We start from the raw sequence: 16,930 nt of genomic DNA, 5'->3' as shown, positions 1-16,930 counted from the left end.
GATATAAGAAATGAATTGAAGAGAATTTGAAGTAGGTGTATATTAGCAAATTTGTATTATGTTTTATCATATAATCAGATAAATAAAAACTAGAATACCCCCTTAAAGGGTGTGGTAAAATGATAAAAGAAGAGATACTTGCCCCTTTTCTTCCGGCACTGTGCTACGGTCCACCTTGCCTCTAATGTCATCTCCCTGGCTGCAGCTGTAACATTCTGCGCACACAATTCACAGCAGTACATGGGACGTCACTGCTGCAGCCAGGAACACAAACGGCAGAGAGGAGTAAGAGGTTTAGTACTGATTATTTAGTATCACTTGTACAGTAGGCGGCACATCTCCTGCTCACACCACGTACTGCCATCTTAGGTGATGCATGAAAGATGTGATCACTCCACCAATGAGCATTTGCCCGTTTCTCGGGGTAATCAGCGGCGTGTTCACACCGGTCAATTATCGGGAATGAATATCTGTATAAAGTAGAGATGAGCAAACCAAGGAGATTGACAGGGCCAGACATCTCGCCCCGCTCTGACAGTCTCATGCCTGTGCTGCTAGCGCACGCGCAGAGTCTATGGAGCGGGGACAACTCATACGTGGCTACCCAGAAGTGTCGCAGGCGCAGTCGGAAGCAAAGGCTCTGCACTTACGCCATTGCTCGGAGCAGCAGCGTAGGAATGAGTCTGTCAGGGTCAGGCGGTAGGGGGGGGGGAGCAGACACCCCCTCACAGGGAGGAATCCAGTCACTCAGCCCTAGTATGAATATTTCCAGTTCCAGATAATTGGCTCCATCCTGGGTCCATGTGAAAGCACAATTGGGCCTCATGCACACAACTGTATTTTTCTTCAGTGTGGTACGCGCTTTTTTTTAAACACATGGCACACAGACCCATCAAGGGGGCATCCGTGTGCCCCATCCGTGATTGGAGAACCTCACCGCATGCAGGTTCTTCTTGGCTGCGAGAAAATAACCCAATGCACATGGAAGCTGTCCATATTTGAAGGATCCGTTTTTCTTGGCAGAAGATCGGATATGACCGCGTCAATGGGGAACGCGGTCCGTTAAGTTCCGCCAAAGTATGCATCATCTATATGGGAACAATAGTGCTGTCTTCTATGACATCTGCAATTGAATCCTATGTGAAGCAGCCTTATGGCATGCTTAGGTGACATTGTGTGATACCCTGTAAACATAACCGCATCCGTTATCTGGTCCCAAAAAAGACGGCTGTAAAGCGGCGGCAGCAGCAACACCAGCCTCAGCCAGCAGCATCTCCTCCCCCTCCTCCGGCCTTTGTTACCCGCAGCATCTCCAGCCTGCTCCCCCCGCCGGCCGGCCCCCACTGCCCATGACGACAGAGCGCAGCTAGCGAGGTGACGTCACGAGCGTGGACCGCAAGCGGCCTCCGGACAGTGCGCTGTTATGTCGTGACGGGGGCCGGCGACACAAGTGGAGGACACGACCGGACAGCTCGCGACAACAGGTGGGGGAGCACGGCTATCTGCCGGGAGGGGGGGATGTCACTGCAGGGAGCTGGACTCTGTGGGGCTTCGCTCCTATTTAGGGGTCGCTTTCAGATTTATTTGGAGCCCCCCTGCATTCTTCACATCTGATCTCATCACCTCCACCCAGGGGACCCCAATGATTCTCAGTGGGGTCTGGCAGCTTCCAGCCTATTATACCTGTGGGTTAGGGCACAATCTGCCTGAGATGCCAGTGTGAACGTGTATGATGGGTGTGATCTTTCTGATGCCAGTGCCTGGGCACAGAAGCCCTACCTGGGGCAGATTTTTTTAATGCTGTAATGTGGCGTGTTTTCTTAAACATGGCGCGGAGAAGTGCACATCTCCATTTTCTGACGCTTTCCAAGTGGCAGAGGGCTTGGTGATATGCCATCGGCGCAGATCTATATTTTATATGATGTCGTACATGGGTTGTCTCTACCGTACAGTAAGCACCCGGCTGTGGCCCTGATGTGGATACTCCGCCTGTCTTTTTTCTGTATATTCAGTTTTTCCCAATTGTATTGGATCATTAAAGGGGCACTCCGTGAATATCGCCTCTTTACATCATCGCCGCAGCCTAAGATTCATACTTACCACTGGCATGCTGACCTGCTTCGCTGCAGCCAGTAACTGGCATCAGCGGGCACACAGTAGTCAGTTATTGGCTCCAGCAGAGCTTGTGACTGGTGTTGAGCGAATCGAAGTTAACGAATTGGACTTCGATCCGAATTTCAGGAAAAATTTGCATTGTTACGTAGCCAAATTTCGTTACGCTTCATGGTAACGAATTACCCTACTTACACACTAGTGTTTTTGCTAGATCCGGCAGGGATCGGCAAAAACGCTTCCGTTACTAATAATACAACCGTCTGCATCTGTTCAGAACGGATCCGGTTGTATTATCTGTAACATAGCCAAGATGTCATGAAAGTCAGTGAGGAACGGATCCGCATCCCATGACAGATTTGATCTCCGGTCTGGGAACGCAACCAAACGGAATGGAATGCATTTTTGAGCACTCCGTTCTGTTCAGTTCCGTTTTGTCCACATTCATTGTCAATGGGAAGCGTTTTTCTCCGGTATTGAGATCCAATGACGTATCTCAATACCGGAAAATGTAAACGCAAGTGTGAAAGTAGCCTTAAAGGGGTTCTGCACTTTCATTTAACTGATGATCTATCCTCTGGATAGATCATCAGCTTCTGATCGGCCGGGGGTCCAACACCCCGGACCCCCGCCGATCAGCTGGTTGAGAAGGCCGCGGCGCTATAGCAGCGGCGCGGCCTTCTCACTGTTTACCGCCGGGCCGCTGGCCCACTGACGTCACGACTAGTATCAACTAGCGTGGGCGGGGCTAAGCTCCATTCAAGTGAACACAGCTTAGCCCCGCCCACGCTAGTTGATACTAGTCGTGACGTCAGTGGGCTGGTGGTAAACAGTAAGAAGGCCGCGACGCTGCTGGAGCGCCGCTGCCTTCCCAAACAGCTGATCGGCGGGGATCCCGGGTGTCGAACCCCCGCCGATCAGAAGCTGATGAACTATCCAGAGGATAGATCATCAGTTAAATGAAAGTGCAGAACCCCTTTAATTTTCCCTGAAATTGCGGTAAAAAAAACATACCTCATCCATTTGGCCATGGAGAGGCCGTCACAGCCATCTTGATAGAAGAAATGCGTGTTTCAATCAACGGCCTCTCCTCTAGCAAATGGATGAGGTGAGTATGTATTTTTTGTTTTTAACTCCCGAAAGGCCTAAGGTGACTGTCAGATGCCACGTCCAGCGTTGAACGCGGCATCTGAGGGGTTCAATGACGAGGGGCGGTGCAATTGTCATTGCGCCCGCTACATACATGGAATGCAATTCATGATGAAGTAATTCATGACGAATCAAATTTCTTTGTGAACTTTGGCGAAGTAGCCGAATCGAATTTTTTAAAACTTCGCTCATCTCTACTTATGACCATGCCTGCGCACCGCCAAATGTAAACAGTCCGGGGATCGGGAGCGGGAGTAAGTATGATGGAGGGAGGCTGCAGGGATTATGTAAAAAGGTGTTATTCATGGAGAACCCATTTAAGGGCTCATGCACACGACCGTATTTCATCTGAGACATACGGTCCGTGAGCGGGTCATGTGTCCCAGAGCGGCATACATTGTGCGCATTGTGGGCCGATATTATCAGTGCGGGACAAAAGCCCCGCGGGCGGCCCGATGCGCACAGTATCCTAGTAACCTAGGATGCTGTGCGCTCCTGTTGTATGCCGCTCCGGGACATATGGCCTGCTCACGGAGGGCATACAGTCGTGTGCATGAGCCCTAAGGCAGAGCCGCTGTAACTGCGTGTGGTTTACTACTAATTGCCACCCACCCACCACCAAGTATGGAGGCACTGCACGGCCAGGGCTCCGTGGTATCTAGTGGGAAGCCATGTGCTACTTATCGCTGTTTTGGTGTGGATTTTCATACAATTTTAGTGGGAAAACCACACTACAGAAGGTGCGGCATCCCTCAAACAACTGATATGCTGCAGACTTTGAAATCCACACATTTGCTTGTAAAAAATACACACAATATACAGTACAGACCAAAAGTTTGGACACACCTTCTTATTCAAAGAGTTCTTTATTTTCATGACTATGAAGGCATCAAAACTATGAATTAACACATGTGGAATTATATACATAACAAACAAATGTGAAACAACTGAAAATATGTCATATTCTAGGTTCTTCAAAGTAGCCACCTTTTGCTTTGATTACTGCTTTGCACACTCTTGGCATTCTCTTGATGAGCTTCAAGAGGTAGTCCCCTGAAATGGTCTTCCAACAGTCTTGAAGGAGTTCCCAGAGATGCTTAGCACTTGTTGGCCCTTTTGCCTTCACTCTGCGGTCCAGCTCACCCCAAACCATCTCGATTGGGTTCAGGTCCGGTGACTGTGGATGCCAGGTCATCTGGCGCAGCACCCCATCACTCTCCTTCATGGTCAAATAGCCCTTACACAGCCTTGAGGTGTGTTTGGGGTCATTGTCCTGTTGAAAAATAAATGATGGTCCAACTAAACGCAAACCGGATGGAATAGCATGCCGCTGCAAGATGCTGTGGTAGCCATGCTGGTTCAGTATGCCTTCAATTTTGAATAAATCCCCAACAGCGTCACCAGCAAAGCACCATCACACCTCCTCCTCCATGCTTCACGGTGGGAACCAGGCATGTAGAGTCCATCCGTTCACCTTTTCTGCGTCGCACAAAGACACGGTGGTTGGAACCAAAGATCTCAAATTTGGACTCATCAGACCAAAGCACAGATTTCCACTGGTCTAATGTCCATTCCTTGTGTTCTTTAGCCCAAACAAGTCTCTTCTGCTTGTTGCCTGTCCTTAGCAGTGGTTTCCTAGCAGATATTCTACCATGAAGGCCTGATTCACAGTTGTTCTAGAGATGTGTCTGCTGCTAGAACTCTGTGTGGCATTGACCTGGTCTCTAATCTGAGCTGCTGGTGTTAACCTGCGATTTCTGAGGCTGGTCACTCGGATGAACTTATCCTCCGCAGCAGAGGTAACTCTTGGTCTTCCTTTCCTGGGGCGGTCCGCATGTGAGCCAGTTTCTTTGTAGCGCTTGATGGTTTTTGTGACTGCACTTGGGGACACTTTCAAAGTTTTCCCAATTTTTCGGCTGACTGACTGACCTTCATTTCTTAAAGTAATGATGGCCACTCGTTTTTCTTTACTTAGCTGCTTTTTTCTTGCCATAATACAAATTCTAACAGTCTATTCAGTAGGACTATCAGCTGTGTATCCACCTGACTTCTCCTCAACGCAACTGATGGTCCCAACCCCATTTATAAGGCAAGAAATCCCACTTATTAAACCTGACAGGGCACACCTGTGAAGTGAAAACCATTTCAGGGGACTACCTCTTGAAGTTCATCAAGAGAATGCCAAGAGTGTGCAAAGCAGTAATCAAAGCAAAAGGTGGCTACTTTGAAGAACCTAGAATATGACATATTTTCAGTTGTTTCACACTTGTTTGTTATGTATATAATGCCACATGTGTTAATTCATAGTTTTGATGCCTTCAGTGTGAATCTACAATTTTCATAGTCATGAAAATAAAGAAAACTCTTTGAATGAGAAGGTGTGTCCAAACTTTTGGTCTGTACTGTACATGAGTTGGCAGATCTAATTCACTTTGCTGGTTCCGTACCACTCTGCAGTTTTTCCGCATGAAAAAAACGACACATAAGGCCTATTGCACACGACCGTATGGCTTTTTCAGTGTTTTGCGGTCCGCAAAAAACGGATCCGCAAAAAATACGGATGAAATCCATGTGCATTCCATTTTTTACGGAACATCTGGCCCCTAATAGAACATTACTATCCTTGTCTGTTATGCGGACAATAATAGGACATGTTCTATCTTTGAAAGGAAATACGGAAACGGAATGCATATGGAGTACATTCAGTTTTTATTTTTTTTTTGCGGACCCATTTAAATGAATGGTGCCGTTTACGGAACGCAAAAAACGGAACGTAAACGGGGGAAAAAGAAACGTTCGTGTGTATGAGGCCTTAGGGTTCATTCACATGTCCGTAGCGCATTGCGGATCCGCAATACACCCGGCCGGCACCCCCATAGAATTGCCTATTCTTGTCCGCAGTTGCGGACAAGAATAGGACATGTTCTATTTTTTTCCGGAGCCGTGGACCGGAAGACCCGGGGCGCGCTCCTGCCCCATAGAGAATGAATGGGTCCGCACCCGTTCTGCAATTTGCGGAACGAATGCAGACCTATTTTACGGACGTGTGAATGGACTCTAATCCGCGTTGTGTGCAGTTATCTCACGGGACGCAAGTGCTGCAGAATTTGGTGCATTTACAGTACAAGCAAAGTGAATGACATTTTACCCACTACGGAGAATACGCTCTCGTGCACTGTGCGTTTTCCGTTCACAGTGTGTCAGTTTATGCGCTGCCGTCAGCTGCGGTTACCTCTGCAGTGGAAGACCCTCTGCACTGCCAGTAGCATTGCCCTGCAGAAAACCAGCTCATTGTGGGCGGTTTTTGCTGTAGCGGATTTCATTCAGATCCGCTGTGGATTTGTGGACTTGCTACGTGTGGATGTTAGGCCTTATTCACAAGTCAGTGAACCGCGGACGTTCTCCATGGACAGCACATGTACCTGTGTTTCACAGTTCATTGCTTGGAAATTACGGATGACACACGCAAGGCAATACACAGACTAAACATGGATCCTTCACAGACATGAATGAACCACTGACCATCATGGACACAGACGTGTGATTCATGATCAGTGAGGTCCAGCTTCTAGGTTCCCACCAGTGCTAGGTGGGCTGACTCCTAGACACATACTATGCGGGCAAATGCCCAACAGGTGCAGCATTATTAATATTCAGTGCCCCATAAATGCCCTGTGTGACCCTAGCCTATTGAGTAATCCTGAGATTGAAGGCATCATACATGGGGTGAATGAAGTGCAGTACATGGTTAATAATAATCTAAACTAATGACACTGGGTGGTCCCTGTTTACTAGGCTGCAGCGATGACATCACGATGACAACACGTAATCTCTAGCCTCGGCGGTCACTGGCGGCAGCAGTGACAAGTATTTGCCTGCAATCAGGGACTGAGGGGACACTGGAGTGATGGGGGATTTATCAAGTAAATACAGCATATTTTTTATTATTTTATGTTCCCATAGGCCGCTGCCTGACCTTAAAGGGGTATTCCAGTTGTTTGAAGTTCTCCCCTAGAGGTTATCTATTAGATTGGTGGAGGTCCTACAGCTAGGACCCCCACCATCTCGAGAAAGTGGACCCCCTGTAGCCCCGCTGAAATGAACAGAACGGCCGGTTGGGCATGCACGCGGCCGTTCTATTCATTTCTCGGGGAGTTCTGGAGGTAGCCGAGTACAGCACTCATTTCACTGGGGCGGCAGGAGTACGGGGCCCCCGTTCTCGTGATCAGTGGGGGTACCATCAGTAGGACCCCCACTGGTCTAATAGTTATCCTGTGGATAGGGGTTAACTTCAAACAACTGGAGCGACAAGGTGATCGACATTCATTTAAAGCGATTTTTTATTCTGCTTGATGCGATCTGTATGGCGACCAATGAGCTCGTTTGGTCCTCAATCAGTTTGGGTAATGTCGGCTTCACTTCCCCTGTTTGCACAGTTGGGGTGGGTTCACATCTGCGTTATGGAGTCCGTTATGGCTTTCCGTTATAACAGGGTTATAACGGAATCCATAAGACGGAAGGACGGATCCGTTCTGAAAGGCATTCCGTCTTAATAAAAGTCTATGGGAAACATAACGGATCCGTCTGGTTCCCGTTATGCAGAACAGACAAAAAAGTCCTGTCTCCAGGACTTTTTTTTCCGTCTTGCATAACGGGACCCAGACGGATCGGTTATGTTTTTCCCATGGACTTCTATTAGGACGGAGCAAAACGGAATGCCTCTTAAAGGCTTCCGTTTTGCATTCCATCCTATGGATTCCGTTATGTTCCGTTATAACAGACTCCATAACGCTAGTGTGAACCCACCCTTAGATGTGCTCATGGTCAGACTGGGATTCCTTGGACCGACTAGAGGAAATTATTCTTGGGGCCCAACCCCTGTATCATCAGTAAAGTATATGTTTTGATAAAAATAAAAAAAACACCCTAGTGGCAAGTTATTGTCTCCAAAGTCATCTCCAAGTGATTTTTTTTTTTCTCCTGGACCTTTGGAGCCCACTGTGGTATCATGGCCTGGACTCTGGTGGACCGCTCTGACGCTGGATGTGCTTCTGACAATGCTCTGCATGACAGATTTGATGACAAACCAGCATTTACTCGCTGCCATCTTTAGGGTACGGCCGCGCTTCCAGATTTTTTTTGATGCAGTCAAGCCAAAACCAATAGTGGATTCAAAGAAAGAGCAGCGGTGAAAAGTGCAAGAAACGCAGCCACAACCCTTGCAGAAACTCCACATAAACCCTACATATACTCTTAGGGCTCATGCACACAAACGTATTTTTTTTCCATGTCTGTTCCATTTTTTATTTTTTTTGCGGCCTGTATGCGGAACCATTCACTTCAATAGGTCCGCCAAAAAAATGGAAATTACTCTGTGTGCATTTCCGTGTGTCCGCATGGCTGTTCCTCAAAAAAGATAGAACGTGTCCCTTTCTTGTCCTTTTTGCAGACAAGGATAGGCATTCTTACAATGGATCAGCAAAAAAAGAACGGAAGCAATACGGACGTCTTTTGTATTTTTTTTGTGGACCGCAAAATGCATACGTTCGTCTGCGTGAGCCCTTATACTGAGCGGAGGTTGGGGATGAACATCCTTATGAACACACCTTCTGCCGATTATCAGCGCCTTTAATGGGACCTTTTTAGAGGGTTTTTTTTTTTCTTAAAACAAACAACAAACCCCTTGGCTGAGTTTCCCATGACTGTAATTATTTGGTGAGGTTGCTTTGTTTGCTGAGTAAACAGAGGTGTTTATCTAGAATATATTGCTGATAAGAATGTGGGCAAACGCAGGCACCAGATTGCAGGACTGGCTCATTACCGAGCCCACTGCTGCCACCAGGAGAAGCAATGAAGCATGCAAGGCTTCAGTTTAACACATTGCTGGCCCAACGCGTGCCACAAGCCTCTGAAGGGTTAAAGAACCCTAGCCTTCTATCCCATTTGCCATCCAAGTGTGAGGTACTGACATATGGCGTTAAAGCCTATTACCGAGTCAAGTGCTCTATGTTTAGAAGATTGCTTGTTCCGCCGTCTTCCCTAGAACTTAGGACTCCATCATTGCAGATACACAACTTTGTATTGTTTTTAACCCCTGAAGCAGATTTCTCGCTGATCTATATTTCAGAGGAATCCAGCAGACATCAGGGTTTGAATTGTCTTGCTCTGTAATGATTGTCAGGCAGTCGGTAATTCTGCATTTACTCTGGCTGGCCTACAGGCAGTTATCAGGAAGGAATGGTTCAGTGCAGCGATCCCCTCCACGGTGTGACGACGAGCAGTCCCTCGTCCCCATACAGAATCATGGCTTTTGAGCAACAAGTGTTTGGCTCCTTAATTGGGTGATCTGTGGACCTTTACATGGGCAAATTATTGGGAATGAGCATTTATAGTGCCTGGGGAATCTGTCACCAGCGACCTCCCCCCCAACACATCGCTGTGGTTCACCTGATTAAAACACAGTTTTTCTTTTGTTGATCTGAGGCTCCGTTCCCGAATTATTAGGCCTTTGTTGAAATGAGGGCGTCACCATTGCTCTTGTTGCAACCAAACTCCACTCCTTTCTGTGGCCAGCCCCTTCCGCCCTGCTCTTCCACTGCCTGGCCCTGTCAATAAAAGCAGTGAAGGAAGGGGACTGGCCCCAGAAAGGGGCAGACTTTGGGTGCACCAAGAGCAATGGTGACGCCCTCATTGCACCAATACTGTTCCTCAATGTCCTGTAATACTTGACCCAAATCAGCAATGCCAGACATAACCCATGGACTAGAGAAAGGCTGTTGTGTTTTTCTAATGCGGCCATTGGTGTGTAGTTCTGTTTGAGTGTTACATTACGGCATGTGAACTAGCTTTACAGCATTTACTCTCTTGCTCTTACATGATTCTTTGATGCTTGTGTCAGCGGTGTCCGGTTGGCTGCTCCATTGTCACCTCTGCTAAGCACAATGTTAACTTACACTTAGGGCTCATTCACATGACCGTAGGCCGTCTGCCATGTGAATCATGGATGTGGACCCATTGACTTGAATGGCTCCACAATCCCCAAGATATGGCGTGTTGCGGAGCATGGATTTGAAGCCCACAGAAGTACTAAGAAGAGCTTCAGTGGGCTTTTGGGTCTGTTCCTCCGGACCACGAAAGATAGGACATGTCTGATCTTTTGCCGTATATTGCGGAACACTGACCAATTTAAGTCAATGGGTCCACGCCTCAATACAGGATTCACACGGCTGGTGCCCGTGCATTGCGGACCGCATTTTGCACGGCCACTGATGGCCTACGGTCGTGTTAATAAGCCCTTAGACTGTATATTAGGAATTGGTGGTATATGGCTAGGAGTTGTACAAAGTGGACTACCAATTGAACGGTTTGAAGCCTCAGTAATTTTGGCCTTAAAGAGGTATTCCGGTTACATTAAGTTATAACTAATAGATTGGTGGGGGTCCTACTGCTAGGCCCACCACTGATCACAAGAACGGGGCCCTGTATCCCCTGAAAGGAACAGAGCGGCCGGCCGGTCGGGCATGCATGCTGCCACTCTATTCATTTCCATGGGAATACCAGAGATAGGCGAGCGCTGTGCGTTCGCTCCAGATAATCTCCCGATCGTTGGGCAGTGTAAATGTTTCTTAAGGAAAGGTCATCAATATCCGCAGCTTAGACAACCCCTTTAAGGAACTGTGGGTAAGACCTTCTGAAGAGTAGTCACTTAACAGTCCACGCAGTTAGGCCTTCCTATGATCATATATTTATGATATTTATTCCTGACACCCAGCTGTTTGAAGAGGAAGCGGTGCACTCCTTTACAGTGGCAGCGCAGTGTAATTACAAGTGCTTGTCCCAGTCAAGTGAATGGAACTTGTAATTACACTGCACTTCCGAGACGACGAGTAGTGTAATCTTGAAGAGGATAGGTCCTCAATATGTACTGTCTGCACCAGGCATCCTCAAACTGCGGCCCTCCAGCTGTTGCAAAACTACAACTCCCAGCATGCCTGAACAGCCTACAGGTATCAGCCTACAGCAGGGCATTGTGGGAGTTGTAGTTTTACAACAACTGGAGGGCCACAGTTTGAGGATGCCTGGTCTGCTCACTCCCTTTAGGATCCTTATTGGTATGCCCTTCATTAAAGGGCTGTGGTGACAAACGGTAGTGATTGTCACTGGACATCCCTGCTGTATCTACTGCTGTGGTTCCAGCACTGAAGCTACTCCAGAGCAGCTACTGGAGGTGCGGGGTGTCAGACCCCTGATGATCTGATATTCTCTTGGATAGGTCATCAGACGACCTTTCCCCACTCCTGACATGTCTGGTTTAATAGCTCCATGTATTCCCCATGTAATAATTCTGGAGCATCTGTTCTATGGCTCTGTGTTGTGCCATTCCTTTATTATTTCTAATTGAAGTTATGAATAATTGCTAGCAGTTAGGGATCGACCGATTATCTGTTTTACCAATATTATCGGCCGATATTCAGTATTTTGTTATCGGTATCGGTATTTTGTTATCGGTATCGGCATCTATTTTGCCGATATTCCGATAACGTATTGGGAACACAGATCGCGCTGCTCTCAGCGCTCTCCGTGTTCCCTCCGCAGCACAGGGGAGAAGGAAGCAGTGTCTCCCTCCCCCTGTGGTGCTGCTGCCGCCAGTGAGAGGAAGGAGGACAAGAGAAGGGGAGGGGCTGTGGCCAGCGCTCCACCAATGAAGAGAAAACTCTCATTCATTCATATACAGGAGGCGGGAGCTGGCTGCAGAATCACATAGCTGGATCCCGACCTATATGACAAGTAGCTGCGATCTGCGGCACCTAAGGGGTTAACTACCGCAGATCGCAGCTAAAGCTCATAGAGGTCGGGAGCCGGCTATGTGATTCTGCAGCCAGCTCCCAGCTCCCGCCTCCTGTATATGAATGAATGAGAGACCTCTCTTCATTGGTGGCGCAGTGCGCCCCCCAGTATTAATCATTGGTGGCGCAGTGCGCCCCCCACCCCCATCCCAGTATTAAAAACATTGGTGGCGCAGTGGGCCCCCCACAGTATTAATCATTGGTGGCAGTGGCCACAGGATCCCCTCCTCCTCCGATCGGAGCCCCAGCAGTGTAAGCCTGGGGCTCCGATCGGTTACCATGGCAGCCAGGACGCTACTGAAGCCCTGGCTGCCATGGTAAGCTCCATGCTGCTGTGTGCACAAAGCACAGAGCAGCAGGGACAGTGTGAGCTCCTATTCACCCTGATAGAGATCTATCAGGGTGAATAGGAGATCTATCAGGGTGAATAGGACAAAGGTTCTAGTCCCTAAGGGGGCTAAAAGTTTGTAAAAAAAAAAAATAATAATGTTAAGTATAAATGAAAGATTTTAAAAAATAAATAAAAATACACGTTAACAATAAACATATTCATTTTCAGCAGATTTGTGTAGGATTTTTTTTTTTTTATTAAAATTACCAGAATATCGGTATAAATTATCGGCTATCGGCCTGAAAGTTCACAAATTATTAGTATCGGTATCTGCCCTAAAAAATCTATATCGGTCGATCCCTACTAGCAGTCTGCAGTAAGGGTACAGAGGGGAGGTAACAAGCTGGGGGTGTGTACCTGCACAGTCTGAAAATGGCAGCACTGATTGGATAGAGTGAGTCTATGCAGTGACACACCCCCCTAACTGGTTACCTCCCCTCTGTACCCTTACTGCAGACTGCTAGCAATTCAGTCATAACTTCTAGTAGGAATAATAGAGGAATGGCACAACATAGAGCCATAAGAATAGATGCTCCAGAATTGTTATTACATGGGGAATGCATGTAGCTATTAAAACAGGCATGTCAGGAGTGGGGGAAGGTCCTCTTTCAGACCCCTCCGAACCAGTTAGATTTTCTTTTCAGCAGAAGACAAACAGGGGGATGATGAGGATGATATTGTTCAGCTAGGAAAATCTCCTTGTGAGCTAGCGACTGATTTGTAACTGGAAGTTATTGGGCTAATTGCTGAATAAGGTAATAGTGTCTGACCAGCGTGAGCCTAAACACACATTACATGATGGCTCCCATTTTAAGTCATGATTTTTACACAGCATGTTCAGTATCTGCTAAAAAATCCCTTTCTGAATGATGCATTTGTACTGCAAAAATCTTGGGAAAGATGCATGTACTTAATGTATAGCTATGGCCCGGTCCTGTTGAGAGAAGTCATGTGGAGGTCTAGGGCGGTGCTGTATGGGGACTGCACATGTCCTACAGCAAATGGTGACCCTCGTTTCCTGCCAGGAGGCTAACCATTGGAGCAATTGAATTTCGAGCATTCAGGAGCGGCCACAGTAATAATGATTTTGGAACATTTTGAAGGCATATCTTGAGTACCGGGAAGTGTAGTGTGACATCATCACATGAGGCCTAATGAGAGGCGATAGAAGCGTGTTCACTGAAGTACCCAGGCATTCCTTAGATGAGAAACATTCCTTAATCATTTATAGAAGCACTCCCACAAACATGGTTATTCTCACATTCCTTATTCATTTAAAGAAGCACTCCCACAAACATGGTTATTCTCTGGCCCGTTAGAAACATACATGATGTCAATTATTGAAGGTAATCTTGGGCTACTTTCACACTTGCGGCAGAGTGATCCGGCAAGCAGTTCCGCCGCCGGAACTGCCTGCCGGCGTCCAGCAAAACGTATGCCAACTGATGGCATTAGTAAGACTGATCAGGATCCTGATCAGTCTTAAAAATGCCTGATCAGTCAGAAAAATGCATTGAAATGGCGGATCCGTCTTCCCGGTATCATACGGAAAAACGGATCCGGCACTTATTTATTTTCACCTTTTTTTGGTCTGCGCATTCGGGTATTTTGAATGCCGGTGCCAGCACTAATACATTCCTATGTAAAAGAAATGCCGGATCCGGCATTCAGGCAAGTCTTCAGTTTTTTTGGCCGGAGATAAAACAGTAGCATGCTGTGGTTTTATCTTTTGCCTAATCAGTCAAAATGACTGAACTGAAGACATCCTGATGCATCCTGAACGGATTACTCTCCATTCAGAATGCATGGGGATATGCCTGATCAGTTCTTTTCCGGTATAGAGCCCCTGTGACGGAACTCAGTGCCGGAAAAGAAAAACGCTAGTGTGAGAGTACCCTTACCAGTGACTGAGTTATCCCCTCCCTTCTGATCCTCAGCTGTGTCATGTGACCAACACTCTGACTCCCCAAATAACACAGCATCTTATGTGTGGACAGGAAGTCAGTTTCTCTATGTATTCCTATGGGAGCCTCAATGTCAGTCTTGGGGCTCGTTCACACGAACGTATTTTGCGTTCTGTATACGGGCCGTTTTCTGCATTCCGCGTACGGAACCATTCATTTCAATGGTTCCGCAAAAGATGCTGACAGCACTCTGTATTCTGTCCTCATCCGTTGCTCTGTTCTGTGGCCCTGCAAAAATTATGAGTCCTGTCCTATTCTTGTCCGTTTTGCGGACAAGAATAGGCATTTCTATAATGGGCCTCCTGTTCCGTTCCGCAAATTGCGGAAGGCACACAGGCGGCACCCGTTTTTTGCAGATCTGCAATTTGCGGACCGCAAAAAACGGCACGGTCGTGTGAACAAGCCCTTATAGGAATGAATAGACACACTGACTTCCTGACCACACATAAGATGCCTATAAATAGTTGTAGAAACACTTTGCCAGCTAACCGGTTTGACTTTGGGCCAGACCTAAGAGTGCGATCCTGGCATAGCGGTCTCCTGGTTTTCACCCTTTAAGGCCTCATGCACACAAACTTATTTTGTTTCTGTGTCCGTTCCGTTCTTTTTGCGGATAGGATGTAGACCCATTCATTTTAATGGGTCCGCAAAAAATGCGGACAGCACACCGTGTGCTATCTGCATCCGTATGTCTGTTCTGTAGCCCCGCAAAAAAATATAACATGTCCTATTCTTGTCCGTTTTAGGCATTACAATGAATCCGGCAAAAAAATGGATGGCATATAGATGTCATCATTTTTTCTTTTTTTTTTTTGCGGATCCGCAATTTGCGGGCCTCAAAACACATATGGTTGTGTGCATGTAGCCTAACCTGTATACATTGATCTGGTCTTCACTGCAGGGGAGACACCAGGCTGCTATCTTTTGGAATATGATGTAGTTGGCAGCTGACTCATTGGGGTCAGTGACACTGGTGCGAAGCACAGAGGGAAAAGGCAATACTTGTAATCAGGAAATGGGGTCGGGGCAGGCAGCAAAAGGTCAATTCGGTAATCAGGCAGCGGAGGGTCAGAACCATTAGAAGTTGGTACAATGGCAGACAAATGGAAGAGTACACCTATTTCAGGGACTCAGAAGCTAGATACACCTATTGCTCAGGCACTGTCCCACTGGGGAGGGTGCCTCAAGTAACCTGAGGTCACTAGCCTGGGCAAGTGAGTGCCCTACAGGCAATGTCAGAAGACCAGGATGAGAAGTACAGACTGCGGCCTGCAGCGCTAGGAGTTTCACTGGATTCTAGCAGCCGGGCCGAGGAGGGCCAGCGGGTCTGGGCTGCTGCAGCATAGTAAGATATGTGGTGCCCGTGCCTGCCCCGAATGGCGGGCACAGAGTGCCGTCATAACAATAATACATATAAGCACACTGTACAGTATATAGACAGGCACTGCTAGTCAGCTTGGCTCACATTCATGGCAGCGGTTGGATCTTTTGTCACAGAATACAGCAAAATTACTAGACGAATAACCACTATGTGCAGCGGTATATATTTCCCAGCAGAATGCCCGAATCATAACTGAACCCCCCATCAGGTGCCATTATAGTCAGAGATTCGGCAGGCGGCAATGGTGTTCAGCATATGCTGGATCCGGTGCTGCCGTTTTTCTGTTTTCTATACTGGAGCAGATGTGAACCTAGTCTTAGCAAAGCTAGGCTAGTCCTGTGAGGAAGGGGCCAACACCGCAGTCTCTACTTTCACACTAGCGTTCTGCTGTCCGCTCGTGAGCTCCGTTTGAAGGGGCTCACGAGCGGAGCAGAACGCTTCCGTCCAGCCCTGATGCAGTCTGAATGGATGCGGATCCGCTCAGACTGCATCAGTCTGGCGGCGTTCAGCCTCCGCTCTGCTCGCCTCCGCACGGCCAGGCGGACAGCTGAACGCAGCTTGCAGCGTTCCGGTGTCCGCCTGGCCGTGCGGAGGCGTGCGGATCCGTCCAGACTTACAATGTAAGTCAATGGGAACGGATCCGCTTGAAGATGACACCATATGGCTCAATCTTCAAGCGGATCCGTCCCCCATTGACTTTACATTGAAAGTCTGGACGGATCCGCTCAGGCTACTTTCGCACTTAGAAATTTTTCTAAGTTATTAATGCAGACGGATCCGTACTGAACGGAGCCTCCGTCTGCATTAATATGATCGGATCCGTTCAGAACGGATCCGATCAAGCGCAAGTGTGAAAGTAGGTTACTTACCGTGTAGATTACTGAACGATTTACATATTTCTTTTTTTTTCTTTTAGGAAACATCTGAAAACCATGTTGGAAACTATTGGTACGTGCTTTGTTATTTTCATCTTTGATGAATAGATCTGCTTTGATCAATGTGGGTGCATATAGTTCATAGGCACATCTTTCCAGTGAAATGCATGCATTCAGAGAAGACCTGGCGTTACCAGTTGCTACACAGTGAA

At 47.5% G+C, this 16,930-nt stretch overlaps 1 protein-coding gene across 8 annotated transcripts in view; it reads left to right on the top strand.

The window, feature by feature from the left end:
- The first annotated feature begins 1,320 nt into the window (after positions 1–1,320).
- Positions 1,321–16,930, top strand: part of MPDZ (multiple PDZ domain crumbs cell polarity complex component) — a 175,900-nt gene continuing 160,290 nt past the window's right edge. For 3 of the 8 annotated variants that reach the window (XM_040417160.1, XM_040417157.1, XM_040417154.1), the window contains exons 1-2: positions 1,323–1,484; positions 16,760–16,791. In XM_040417160.1, coding sequence (XP_040273094.1) covers positions 16,776–16,791 — 16 coding nt within the window. In that variant the 5' untranslated portion in view covers positions 1,323–1,484; positions 16,760–16,775. Of the gene's footprint in view, positions 1,485–16,759; positions 16,792–16,930 lie in introns of all 8 variants that reach the window. The other 5 variants (XM_040417155.1, XM_040417153.1, XM_040417159.1 and 2 more) reach the window with 3 other exon arrangements.

The sequence above is a fragment of the Bufo bufo genome, chromosome 2, assembly GCF_905171765.1.
Source record: "Bufo bufo chromosome 2, aBufBuf1.1, whole genome shotgun sequence".
Classification (NCBI taxonomy): Eukaryota; Metazoa; Chordata; class Amphibia; order Anura; family Bufonidae; genus Bufo; species Bufo bufo.
This window is presented reverse-complemented; position numbering and strand designations above follow the sequence as displayed.